A 13,470-nucleotide genomic window follows, 5' to 3' on the forward strand; every position below is an offset into this window, starting at 1 on the left:
AGATGACTTTGATTTGTATGAAACCTGCAGTGGAATTTTATGACTATAATATTTACCATAAGCTCCTTATATTGTATCTCTGCTATTATCGTTGATATTTTTCTTATTCCACACTTTCTAACGCTCTCTTTTTCTTATCTGTCTATCTGTCTACAACTGTCTATAATCTGTCTATCTATCTATCTATCTATCTGCATTTATGTCCTTTATCTTTCCCTTTATTTCTTTGTATAATTTGTTATTTCCATCTGTTCGATTCTCCTTCTCCATCTTTGCCTGTATGTCTGTTTGTCAGTCTCCAGTTTTATATTTCCCATTTTCTACTTCTGAATATCATTCTTTATATAATAAATACACTCACATACATATACGTATATATATGATATGTTTAGCTCCACCTATGATATGATATGATGTATATATACATATATATATATATATATATATATATATATATATATATATATATACATATATCTATATATACATATATATGTTAATTTTTGTTCTCTGTCTCTCCTTGATGTTTCCTGATACAGGTAGATAACATACAGGAGGCAGTGAAGACGGTGAAGGCGAACAACATCCGCCCGCTGAGTCCCGAACCTCGGATCGGCGCCCACGGCAAGCCCGTCATGTTCCTCCACCCCAAGGACTGTGGCGGCGTCCTCATCGAGCTGGAGGAGAAGTGACGGTGTTTGTCCTTAATGTGGGCGGCGATGAAATACCAGTGATTGGTGGCCGCTGATATCAAACTGATAGAATGTGCAGTGTGTGTGTGGACTTCCCATCATGCTGGTCAAATATTTTTGGGCCTCGCATGTCGTGGTATATTGATATGGCAGGGGAATGGATCATTGCACACACAGTGGTAAAGGAAAGCCATCCTCAGTATTGTGCTTACTGAAGGAGGGCGTTAACATGAATACTATAAAGTATGTGTATATCATGTGTGTGTAAAGTTATGTTTATGCGCATATATATATATATATATATGTATGTATAAATTTATATATATATATATATATATGTATAGGTTTATATATATATATGTATATATATATATATATATATATATATATATATATATATATACATATACATATACGTATATATGTACAAGTCTTGACATTAATGGTGGCCTGGTGGCATGGGACCACTAAAAATTCATGTCTGGCTACCAAGTTTCCAAAATGGCTATCTCTTTGTGGCCCAATCAGGCGGCTGAAATTCAAGATGAATTTCTGTATTGCCTTTTATTTCAGACTACTTCATTTCTTTTTCAAGCCCACCAAAATTTCAGATTCAAAGATTTTAGTGGCCCAAACAGGCCACCAGAAAAAAAAAGTTAGTGTCAAGCCCTGTTTATATGTAGATATACACATACACACAAACATATAATATATATGCATACATACATATGTACATTAACATACATATATACATCTATATGTGTGTATATGTATGTATGTACACACATAAACATACGGAATATTCCGTGATTTGTATATTAGGATCGTGATGTGGCAAAAGAGGTCTGAATTCTCAGAAGGTTCCTTGATCGGAGGCGCCAGCTCTTCATACACTACACGGTGATGGGTATTTTGTTGCATGGCCAACACACAAAGATTGGTTTTATGGGAAACAGATGTGACCAGCATTTTAGCTGCAGTTCAATGTAATATAATGATGATATGTTCTTCTTTATCCAGGGTAGCCTCTTCAGTGTATGCACTTGTTCTTCCAGAGGGCCCTGCCATTATTAATACCATAGTGTTGCCATCTACCTAGTGCATGCTTGCAACTTTATGCACCAGAGGATAAAGCATCTCTTCTTTTGGGGGGAAATGCACAGAGCCTGAAGGTTTTTCTAGAAATACATTTTCTTGGAAATACAAATTCATAACTCTTCCCTCTCTCTCTCTCTCTCTCTCTGATTCCCTCAACTATTTGTTTCTGTAGATTCTATGTACCTCCTCCAAAGCGACGTAGTGTTAAAAAGACACCTGGGACCCTGCCTTGGAAAAAGAAGATACAGAAATTTATGTATAAATAAATATATATATATATATATATATATATATATATATATATATATATATATATATATATATATGTGTGTGTGTGTGTGTGTGTATGTATATGTATATATATATATATATACATGTATATGTAATTTTCCTTCTGGGTATGCTAGAAATTGAGCGTATTATTGCAAATCAAGCTTTGGCCCAATTCTTAATGCGGTCGAATGAAATTGGATTCCAGATCCAACAAATCTTATGAAAACATAGAGAGAGAGAGAGAGAGAGAGAGAGAGTTAGAGAGGGAGAGTGGAAAAACATGAGAGAAAGAAGGAGATAGAAATGACAATACTAATGTTGGTGCTGAGGTTCATCCTGCAATTGTGGGAGCATTACAGCCATAATTTTGTTATTTTTGTTTTGCTTTCTTCCTGTGAGATTCACACGCAAATATTTTTAGTGCCAGTTTATTGATCTCCCGACAAGGAAATTCATCGGCTTGTTGATTCATTCAAATCAACTGAAGGGGACATCCGCAGAGGGCCTTTTTTTTCTCTCTTTTCTTTTTTTATGTGAATTAATGCACTGAGATGAATTAATATCACAACTTGAAGTCATGGTCTGGGATGTATGGGAGGAATAGACTGGAAATGATTCAAATTTCCTTAAAATATTATGTACTCATGTAAGCATTATGTATATTACTTTGTATTACTTAAAATGGAAATAAAATCATTTTGAATTGAATTGAATTGAATTGAAATGAAAGGGTAGGTTTTATCTCTGTTATATAACAAAGAACAAAACAAAGAAAACCTTGTCTGTGTTCGTACACTATGTAGTGTTACCATAGATTGGACCTTTTTCTGTATTAATGTTCTTGCCCCTCCCCCCTCCCCCCCCCCCCCCCCACCGAATATGGCTTATAAACTTTCATGATATGATGATAGGCAATACTGAAACATATCCCATTCTGCTTTGAAAAGTAAGTGTGGATGGCATACAGTAAATGAAGAGTGTATGCTTAGTATAATGAGGTGCCATTCCTTGATTACATGGAGGGTGGTATTCCCATCAACATGGAAGGTACAAATATCGAGATGATACCACATAAAATTTCATTATGTTAGTCTTTGAGTTTATCTATTGCACATTTCATGGAAATATGATATTCAGAGTATGGCAATGTGAAACTCATCCTTCTATTTTGCATTTTGTGTTGGGGATCCTGCTATCTTGGTCACATCAATGCAGAAAGCACGGAAAATGAAGAGACTGTGTGTATTTATACATGTAGATTACTAGCCATACAAGCTAGTGCAGTACCACACTTTAAATTGTCTTTGAAAAATTACAATCAGGCTTAAGAGAAGTCGAATCCTTGAATTTCAAAGAAATAAAGATTTGACTTGTTACTTTGACATATTAATGCTGGATTTTTGTTGTTGTTATTGAATAAACAATCAAACAGACAAAACAAAGCAAAAAAAAAAATCTAGTCCAACCTCAATGAACTGTTAAGTCAATACATATCCAAGTCTATTATTGTGTTTGTGTGTGAAGCTTTGATCTTGATTTGTATTCAAATGTGGAGGATCAACAGAAAATGAGGTTGAGTATATTGGATAATCTTCCACTTTAGTTTTGGAAGGGGAGATGCCCAAGACAAAAATATATGTTTACAGACTATGCCAGTATTTTGTGACGTCATATACAGTGGAAGGTTGTGAAAACGAGGCTGGGTTTAGCAATGATACATTGGCTCAGTCGGTAGCGCGTCTGCCTCACGATCACGCGGCCCGGGTTCGAACCCGAGTCTGGACTGAGCAATGTTGTGTGTAAACATACCGTCCCCTCTAGCAAGAGGCAAAACACTCTGTCCCTCGGATAGGACATAAAATGGAGGTCCCGTGTATGAGAGAGTCACAGCTCATGCACGTAAAAGATCCCGCTTCATTCATTCATCGCAAAGAGCAGGGTGTCTAACCCGGTGAAGTGGTCCTACCCCACATCCAACTGGACCCCATGGAAGACCAGCTTAGTGTAGCTGAATATGGGCTATCCAGCCATCTTCACAGATGGAAAATGAACAACAACAACAACAACATATTCAAATTCTTTCGTCGAGTTGCATGAAAACAACTCGACACAACAATTTAATTAGTTTGAATGAATATGCAGTACCCGCTGTTACACGGATATAACGAGATACGTGATGCAATAATGAGGAAATATCAGTGTACGCAGGCAGCTCGTTATAACGAGGTTTCCTTGTTAAATGTACTCGGTTCGTTGCTTCATCACATCCTCGCAGGATGTATATGTGCGTTGCAGAAAATATATGGAGATGACCTATAATTAAGAGAAAATTCACCCATTTGTTGTGTGAAACGGCAGTTTAAATTCATTGCTGGGGAAGTGGTCTTTGTCTCGGACAATCATGTGATTGGTTACGAGCTTTGTTTTTTTTTCAATGTGTTCATCAGATATTAAAGTATTTTGTTTGTTTGTTTGTATGTATGTCCGTACGTGTTTGTGGTTACATTAGGATTATATAGAGCGTCTGTTGCTGTTTGATAGGAATACGATATGGTAAATCTGTAGACATTGTCAAACTGAAACAAGTGTTGGTTATTTTTAAATTGAAAATCGCTTGAAAAATTGAAGTCGTGATTGCTGAAGATACCATATCCGACTCCATTATTAAACAACAAAAATGCTGCACCACCCTACTCACTGTCCTGAAGTGAAATGTTTGCAGAAAGGAAAATCTTTCGATTTCCTTACATGAAATTGTCTCAGAATTTTTCTTGTTTTTTTTTTTACCTGAATGGAAATACGAAATACGGTTCCAAGACATTTGCTTCTGCGACAGTTGCTCCCATGAAATATATACACGGCAAGCCAAACATACATTCTACCCACGAACAGAACCCTTTCCCTAGATCAAATTGGCCTTAATCCTTTCACAACCCTAACCCTAATCCTAAGTCCTAGGAAAAATAAGACCGGAGCAATTGTCGCAGGAGCGAATGTTGTGTCACCACGAAATACAAACTAAGATCTTTGATATAATTATGTTTTGAAAAAATGAAAAAAGGAGATGCAATTACTGTGACGATGATTTATGTCTAATGACCTCATTTCATTTGGGATCATTATAACAGGTATAAAACAATTATGTTTAGAGATGGAGGGCTATGGTTCTTAACGCCTTCAGGTACTCACAATACGAATGATCAGGGGGTTTTTTTTTGAAGCCATTTTTTTTTAATGTTTGCCTGCGGACATGTATTTTGTTGAAAGGACCTGTAAACTCAAGTTCTGTCGATATATGAATGCAAATGTTTCTTTGTGTGTATGTCTGTGTTCTGTTATGTTTGTTCGTGTTTGCAGTGTATGTGTGTATGTATGTATGCATGTGTGTGTGGTGTACAGTATAGTACTTGGATGTTTTGATTCGAAGGCATCTTTTAGAGTCGATTTCAAGTAAAGTTTTAATGTTTCAAGGTCAAAGGTGTATTCTTTGGCGATTTTTTTAAAACTTCAATTTGCATCAACGTTCGAGGTTCGAACGACTCAGCTTATATCCAGAGTCCCGCCAGGCCACGCCGGACTTGGAGGCTATATCTCCGAGTACCATAATTAGAGGTCTTCTTTTCTTTTATTTATTCATGTATTTATTTATTTTTTTCCTTTCACATACACGACTATGCATGTTATACTGTTTTAACAATGTGAAGTTAATTATGACCATGTTGACAAGCTCTTGGTTATCCAAGCTCATGTACAGTAAAAAAGGAAGTCAGTTGTTCATTACTATTGTTATTTTTATTCCAAAAAAAGAAGAAAAATTTTTTTTTTTTCAAAGGTCTTCTGATCTGTGAGTCTCGCAAAAAGTCGAATTTTCTATTAGTAGATGTAAAGTATCCATTTTAAGTTGTTTCTAACTTTTGAAACAAATATCTCCTTTAGCACTAAAAACGAAAGACAGTAGTTGAATAGCGAAATACTGGAGGATAAAAACATGCACATGCTGTTGTTTTGGCGACAGACAATTACCTATTTCCAAACCATGATTGTAACAGTTTTAATTCTTATAAAAGTGGTTAAGTGGACGATCTCATTTCAAAATTGTGAAATTTCTATACGGCTTGATGACGCTTGTGGTCAATTATATGGGTAGATGGAAAGATGGGATGGTAATGTACTCTGATTTGATTGAAAACCACCGGCCTCCCCCTCCCATTGATGCTGATATCTTATGGCTCTTAATTGGATGTTGTGGTTTCTTGCTGTATAAAAACTCGAAGTTAAAGGAAACCTACACCCAAATATATAAATGTAGATTATCAGTAAAAAGAGCAATATCAGTAGAACACAAAGCGAAGTTATAGTAAAATTGAAAAATCGATTCAAAAGTTATGAATTTTTAAAGTTTTGGTGCCGTCATCGCTGGATAAGAAAACTACTAGAACAGTTCATGACGTCATGTATGAACAATAGTATAAAGAAAATATAAAGAAAAATTAAGCAGAATATTTTCACTTTTCTAGCATAATAATGGAAGAGCATTGACTTTAATCTTCTTGTATTAGAAAAGAGGGGGAATGATATTGCTCTTAAAGGGGGTGGCTAGTAACTGATCAGCGGGAATGCTGGGGGTGATTGTTTCAAACCTTGTGGGATTCATTTAAGAGTACATCATATATCTACTGTTGTGTGAAAAATATTTGCTTCAGAATGGTCTCATATTCAAGTAATGTGCAGTTCAATGTTTCCAGGTTAACATACCTGTACAGTGTCGGGGCGATCGTTATATCGTTTATATCGTTATATCGTATATATCGAGAGATATGGATGATGGAAAGATTACTGTTCTGTTACTGCTTGATTTATCATCAGCATTTGATACTGTTAATCATACGAGTCTGGTGAATACTTTGAAGTCATTAGGTGTTGATGGTAAAGCTCTTGAGTGGTTCAAGTCATACTTATCTGAAAGGTGTCAGGTTGTTTGTGTCAATAATGCAAAATCTGATCCTGCTCCTTTAGACTGTGGTGTCCCACAAAGATCTGTCGGGAGCCCAACCCTTTTCTCGATTTATCTGACTGGTTTGAATGAGATTTTACATTGTCACTCTTTTAACTATCATTGTTATGCTGACGATATCCAGATATATGCATCATTTCTACCTACCCAAACCAATGTCGTTAACATCATTCAGAAACTTGAGGCTTGTATCCATGATGTCAAAAAGTGGATGAGCTCTCATTCATTGAAGTTAAATCAGGAAAAGTCAGAGTTGTTATTTATTGGCTCCAAACTTCTACTTGACAAGGCCAGTCTTCCTTCTTTAACGGTTGACAATGATGTGGTTATTGCTCCATCTAAATCGTGTAGAAATCTTGGAGTATTATTTGATTCTACAATGTCTATGTCTGTTCAGATCTCTGCTGTCTGTAAATCCGTGTGGTATCAGTTATGCAATTTGGGCATTATTCGCAAGTACTTAAATCGTTCAGCTACAGAAAAAATAGTTCATGCTCTTATATCGTCCCGACTTGACTTTGGTAATGCACTCCTATTTCAGCCACCACAATCTCAACTTTCACGGTTACAAAAATTGCAAAATTCTGCAGCTCGCATTGTTACCCTTACCAGAAAAAATACTCACATTACCCCTGTTTTGTCCTCATTGCATTGGTTACCCGTTGAATCTCGCATTTTTTTAAAATTGTTACTGTTTGTTTTTCATTGAATACACGGATCTACCCCAGAGTACAATGTTAATTTGCTGACATTTTATAATCCTCCCAGATGTTTAAGGTCATCCGATTGTAGATTGCTTGCTGTTCCAAAAACGAAGAAATCATGGGGGGATCGGTCATTTTGTACATGCTGGACCTTACCTGTGGAATCAGTTGCCTCAAGCTACTAGTATCCGTTACATTTCGAATGTTGACTCCTTTAAAGTTGCCCTCAAGACTCATTTGTTCGTAACCGTTTTCCAGTAGAATTGTGTATTATGATTTTTTTTTCATGATTGTTATTGTGTCATTCATTTTCATGTGCATGTTTGTGTAATGATTTTTGTATTTCATAACTCACTTTTTCTACTGCGCCTTGAGCACGTTAGTTTTGTGGAATTGGCGCGTTATAATGTACTCTGTATTATTATTATTATTATTATTATCATAATTATTATTATTATTATTATTATTATTATCATTATCATTATTATCATTATTATTATCATTATTATTATTATTATCATCATTATTATTATCATTATTATCATCATTATTATCAACGGCCCCTTAACGATCGCCCCGACACTGTACAGGCAAGGATTGGAACAATCATTCCCCAGCATTCCCACTGATTCCCACAGATCAGTTACTAGCCATCCCCTTTAACATAATATATATGCCAGTAAGAAGTCGATGGAATGAGTAGTTTTTATGAAAGATGACACTGTGAATTCTCCCTATATTCTCTTTCTATTGTTGTCCATACATGACGTCATGAACTGTAGTAGTCTTCTTATCCAGCGATGACGGCGCTGAAACTTCAAAAATTCATAACTTTTGAAATGATCGTTCAATTTTCCAGAAACTTCGCTGTGTTCTACTATAGCGTTGCTGTTTTCACTCAGTCCACGTTTCTCTTAGTGTGTGTGTGTGTGAGTCCCCCCCCCCCCTCCCCCTTAAGAACGTTCCATGGGTAGGTGTGCTTTTGTGCATCAATGACATATCTCATGTTCTATTTATTCAACTGTGCGCAGTGCGCGCGTGTACAGCAGTACAGGCGAAGAGGCCGGGGAGGTGAACGGGCAGAAAGGATTGGGATGGGAAGGGCGAATGCAAGAAGACGACACCTGCTCTGGTCTTGGAGCAATCCATTTATCGCTTCCTGGTGATGAGAGAATGTGACCAAACAACATTACTTTGATCATCCATGTTTGGCGAAATGGACTTTTTCAATAGTTAATGGGAAGTGAATATTTGGAGGTTGTTGTTGTTGTTGTTGTTGTTGGTTTTGTTTTGTTTGTTTTTTTTTTGGGGGGGGGGGTTGTTTTTTGTTTTTGTTTGTTTTACGTTTGCCTTTTTCGGAAAGGAATATTGGTGTTGTTTTTTTTCTTGGATGGGATATTACAAGAATTTGCTGATTATTATGTGCAGCGTTGATACAGAAATTGCATTGAGATTGCTTTTGATTGCTCTTGCACACACAGACATACATACCAGGGGTCGTGCAACGACGATGGGGGGGGGGGGGGGGGGGGAGGGAGGAGGGGGGCTGCACCCCCAACACACGCACGTGCACACACACACTCGCTTCATTATTGCTTAGAATTAAGAAAACACACACACACACACACACACACACACACAAGTAAACTCATGACTCTCGAGGGTTCCGTCCAGAGAGTCTTTCGATCAGTGGGGAGGGGGAGCATTGACCCTTGACCCAACCAACTACGAGGGTTACCCCCCTCCCCCCCCCCACACACACATACACATACACACACATACCACTCACACAAAAGAAATAAAGAAACAAAAAAAAACGTTCCGCAGCTCCTATATTACATGCATACATATGATATGACATACATAATCGCAATGCGTATATAGACAAACAAGTAAATATAACATACAATGACCATGACCGCTCACCACATCTCAGTTAGATAATACAAAAGTTCTGTTTTCCGAAACGATATCAGTCACAAACCATTATGCCAATTAAGTAGGGCATTTTTACCATTGTCATTCACTTCCGTATTGTTTGTGTGGGCTTTTTTAAGGGTTTCTGGGTGTTTACAAGCAAGAATATTCTTTTAATTTTTTTCCATACTAAATGTGATCTATGTTGGTTACACCTCCAGAATGATTTGATACAAAAGGTGTGTATAACTTCTTGTTGTTAAACTTATGTCAATATTGGATACTTTGTGAATATTTGTTTGCAAACCAGTTGTGTATATCCGCCTATGTGATTGTCACCTTTATATACTTTGCTGTCTGACGACCGTACTCTAGACTTAAAAATTCATTAACTCTCCCTCTCCCAAGGGAAAGCGCGTAATGTTCTGATGAATTCAATTTACTCCAATCAACCTGAATATGAAATGGCGTGTCTTTGGTTTGTGTACACTATGTTCTTTTCGACCCTTGATATCTAGTCCAGTCCGCTACTCTGGTACTCCTAAAACTGTTCGACACTGAGTGAGCGTCTCATGGCAATATAGAGTTGAGTAACTATCATTCCGACTTCTTAAAAGATTGTATAATCATAGGACTAGGGCACACTAATCATGAATCAATGAAAAAAAAAATAACTGCACTAGATACTATTGTTGAATGAACAAAGTGTCACTATCATCTATGTTTGTAGCGATAATTTGAATGCGTGCTTCCAAATTGTCATGACTGTGTGATAACCAAAATGAAAAAGATTGTAAAAAAATCCTTTACTTCGATATGTGCTGTGAATGACCACAGCAGAAGACTCATTCACAATCTGCTTAGATTCTTAAAAAAAAAGGGGGGGGGGCAAAAAGTCGTGGAGCCTAAAGCAGATATATTTTCTCAGCACTGAACGTTTATGTCACTGAACGGTGAACCCTATTTTGCCTTATTTGCGAAGATTCCACAACTTCTTTTGATGATTGCCTGCCCCCTTGAAAAGATTGAGGTGAAGTGGAAGAAGAGTTCTGCTGTTGAATTGTCGATGCCTATGAATACACCTGTTTGTTTAGCTTACACGCAATACATTGATACCTCGTGGTATGGAATATAGCTGCTGCGGATCATCTTTCATACCTACCTACCATTGACAATGATCATTATGGATAATTTTACGAAGCCCCTGAACCGAAGTAGCATAAAAGTATGCATTGCGTTTATTCTTATTCAAATTCAAAGAATTTGCCACCGGGGGTATTTTTACGGCTTAGTTTGGAGAGGTAATATGTTATAATAATGATAATAAAAAAAAAAAAAGCCTAGGAGCGTTTGTTTAGTAGATTTCAAAAGAGATAAGGACAAATAGTTTAGTTTGATGATGTCTGTGTAGTGGCGTCACTATTGACCCGCCGAAACCCGGCAATCTTCTCTCTCTGGCCTTGCCCCTTTAAGTTTAGAAGTCAAGTTTTTCAGAGTAAGTTTTGCTGGTACTCAGGATCGTCCTCATGCAATAGATGTTCTAGGTCGTTCCGTCCTTACTGCCCGCGGGGGAAAAGTGCGGGTGAGGTCAAACTTGGTCCAGAAGTCCTAAGAGAGAGAGAGAGAGAGTATATTATACAGAAAGCTACCTTCATTTTATTTAAAAGCGATCAAGTGAGGCTTGTGCATGGTGATACGAATTCCATCCCATTCCTAGAGTTTGAATGAAAATAAACGTAGGACTGTATTTATTGTGTTATGTTTTCATGTCTGTTGTATACGACAGTAAGAAGTTCGGCCATATTCAACCGGTAACATTTTTCATTCATTCTGACTTTCATCATAGGTAAATCAAGAAGGTACTTATCGTATATGTAACATGCTAGAAACTTGTAATGCGACATGAGCTCTACTATGACTAACCACACAATAAATCCAAGTCTCAAAGGCAAGATGCTGCCCGTGGTCCTTAATAATTTTATAGTATATGATATAATATAATATAATATAATATAATATAATATAATATAATATAATATAATATAATATATAATATAGTGTAATATAATGTAATATAATATAATATAATGTAATGTAATATAATATAATACAATATAATATAATATAATATAATATGATATAATACAATATAATATAATATAATACATGTATAATATAATATAATATAAATATAATATGTTACGCTATTTTATGTTTCATTGTAAATTATGTAATATTTTATCATATTATATCAAAACGAAGTTCCGGGTTCGAACTCTGCCATCACTGTATTTATATCTTTCTTTTAAATATACTTTATCGACAACAAGCCTGACCCTCCCTTTCTATCTTTAGGTGTAGAAATTAATGGTTAGGGCCTATATGTATACCATGTAGGACCCTGCATCGCGTTTGGATATAGCTTGTGTGTCCCCTGACATGGCACCCTGGCTGGAGTGCTCCCCACAGGGGTTGGAGAGGGATAGTAGATGTGAGGGGTATGATCCCAGTGACTGAGGGTTTACAGTATATATTGTCATGCAATTTGAACGCCACGAAGTGGTGGGCGTAAAATATAAAAGAATTCATATAAAATAATGTACTAGTATGTAGATATTCTTCCTTCAGTATTTAGTCATCGGTCACGAGAGGACTGCAAATTACAAGTATATCTTTTCAGCGGTCCCCTCCATTTCCAACAACTCTGTTTTTAATAGTACAGTTATAAAAGACGCAGTACAGTATTGTATTTCCGTTGACAGTGTCTTCTTTTATTGAAATGTTGCACTGAATTGTATAGATATGTATTTGTAAATTCTGTACTGAATTGCATTTCTGTAATTAAATGGAAGAAAAAAATTAAATGAAGAAATAAATGAATTTAAAATTAAATGAAGTTTTGTGAAATATGCGATACAGGAAGCCAGCTGCTATCATCATTATCATCAGTACTATCACTATCGTTATTTCCCACTCTAGCATTCTTCATGACAAGAACTCCATATACATGAAAGAAAAGATGTGAAAAATGCATATCAGTACGATATTCATCCGCTATATAGCTGTGGTCTTAACTGACATTTTCGTGATGCTGAATCTTCGATATTGCAAAGAGAAAAATGATAATCAAAGTAGGATCACTACCTTCTTTTTCTGAATGCGGCAGGTACAATGATGCATAAGGATAGTCGTACTAAAATTATCCGTCAAGAGGTTATTTTCTTTTTTTTATAAGACAAGTAGCTGCAATCATTATAAACTGCCATGAGACGTTAACACAACGTATCACATTTGGGACTAGCCCCCCCCCCCCCCCCCCCCCAAAAAAAAAAAAAAAAAAAGAAAAAAGAAGAAAAAAGAAAGAAAGAAGAAGAAACAAATGAAAATAAAGAAGAAGAAAAAAAAAAGAGGGATTTAGCAAAAAAGATATAGTTGCCTTCCTTCTTTTAGAAGTTAAAGGGGGGGGGGGGGGGGGGACTAGTCTGTGTCAATTTTCCAGTGAATTGAAGTACTGATAAATCGTTCAATCCATGTTCTAAGTATTAAAAAATATGGACAAATGAAAGGAAATTCATAAACGACGAGTGTGTGTGTGTGTGTGTGTGTGTGTGTGTGTGTGTGTGTGTGTGTGTGATATGAGAGAGAGAGAGACAGAGAGCTTTGAGAGAGCATCACTTTATAGTCGGCAGCTGGCCATTTCATCATGAATAAACAATTAATAGAAAAGCGATGCCAAATAGACAGTTTGCCATGCACCCACTCAACAAATTGA

The 13,470-nt window shown here is 36.4% G+C and overlaps 1 protein-coding gene across 1 annotated transcript in view; it reads left to right on the forward strand.

The window, feature by feature from the left end:
* LOC139712403 (methylmalonyl-CoA epimerase, mitochondrial-like) overlaps positions 1-871 on the forward strand; it is a 31,650-nt gene extending 30,779 nt beyond the window's left edge. Inside the window, exon 5 of the mRNA XM_071624230.1 lies at positions 540-871. Coding sequence (XP_071480331.1) covers positions 540-692 — 153 coding nt within the window. The 3' untranslated portion in view covers positions 693-871. The remainder of the gene's footprint in view (positions 1-539) is intronic.
* The last annotated feature ends 12,599 nt before the right edge of the window (positions 872-13,470 follow it).

The sequence above is a fragment of the Diadema antillarum genome, unplaced genomic scaffold (assembly GCF_040938485.1).
Source record: "Diadema antillarum isolate AM-2024a unplaced genomic scaffold, OU_Dant_1.0 scf00000041, whole genome shotgun sequence".
Lineage (NCBI taxonomy): Eukaryota > Metazoa > Echinodermata > Echinoidea > Diadematoida > Diadematidae > Diadema > Diadema antillarum.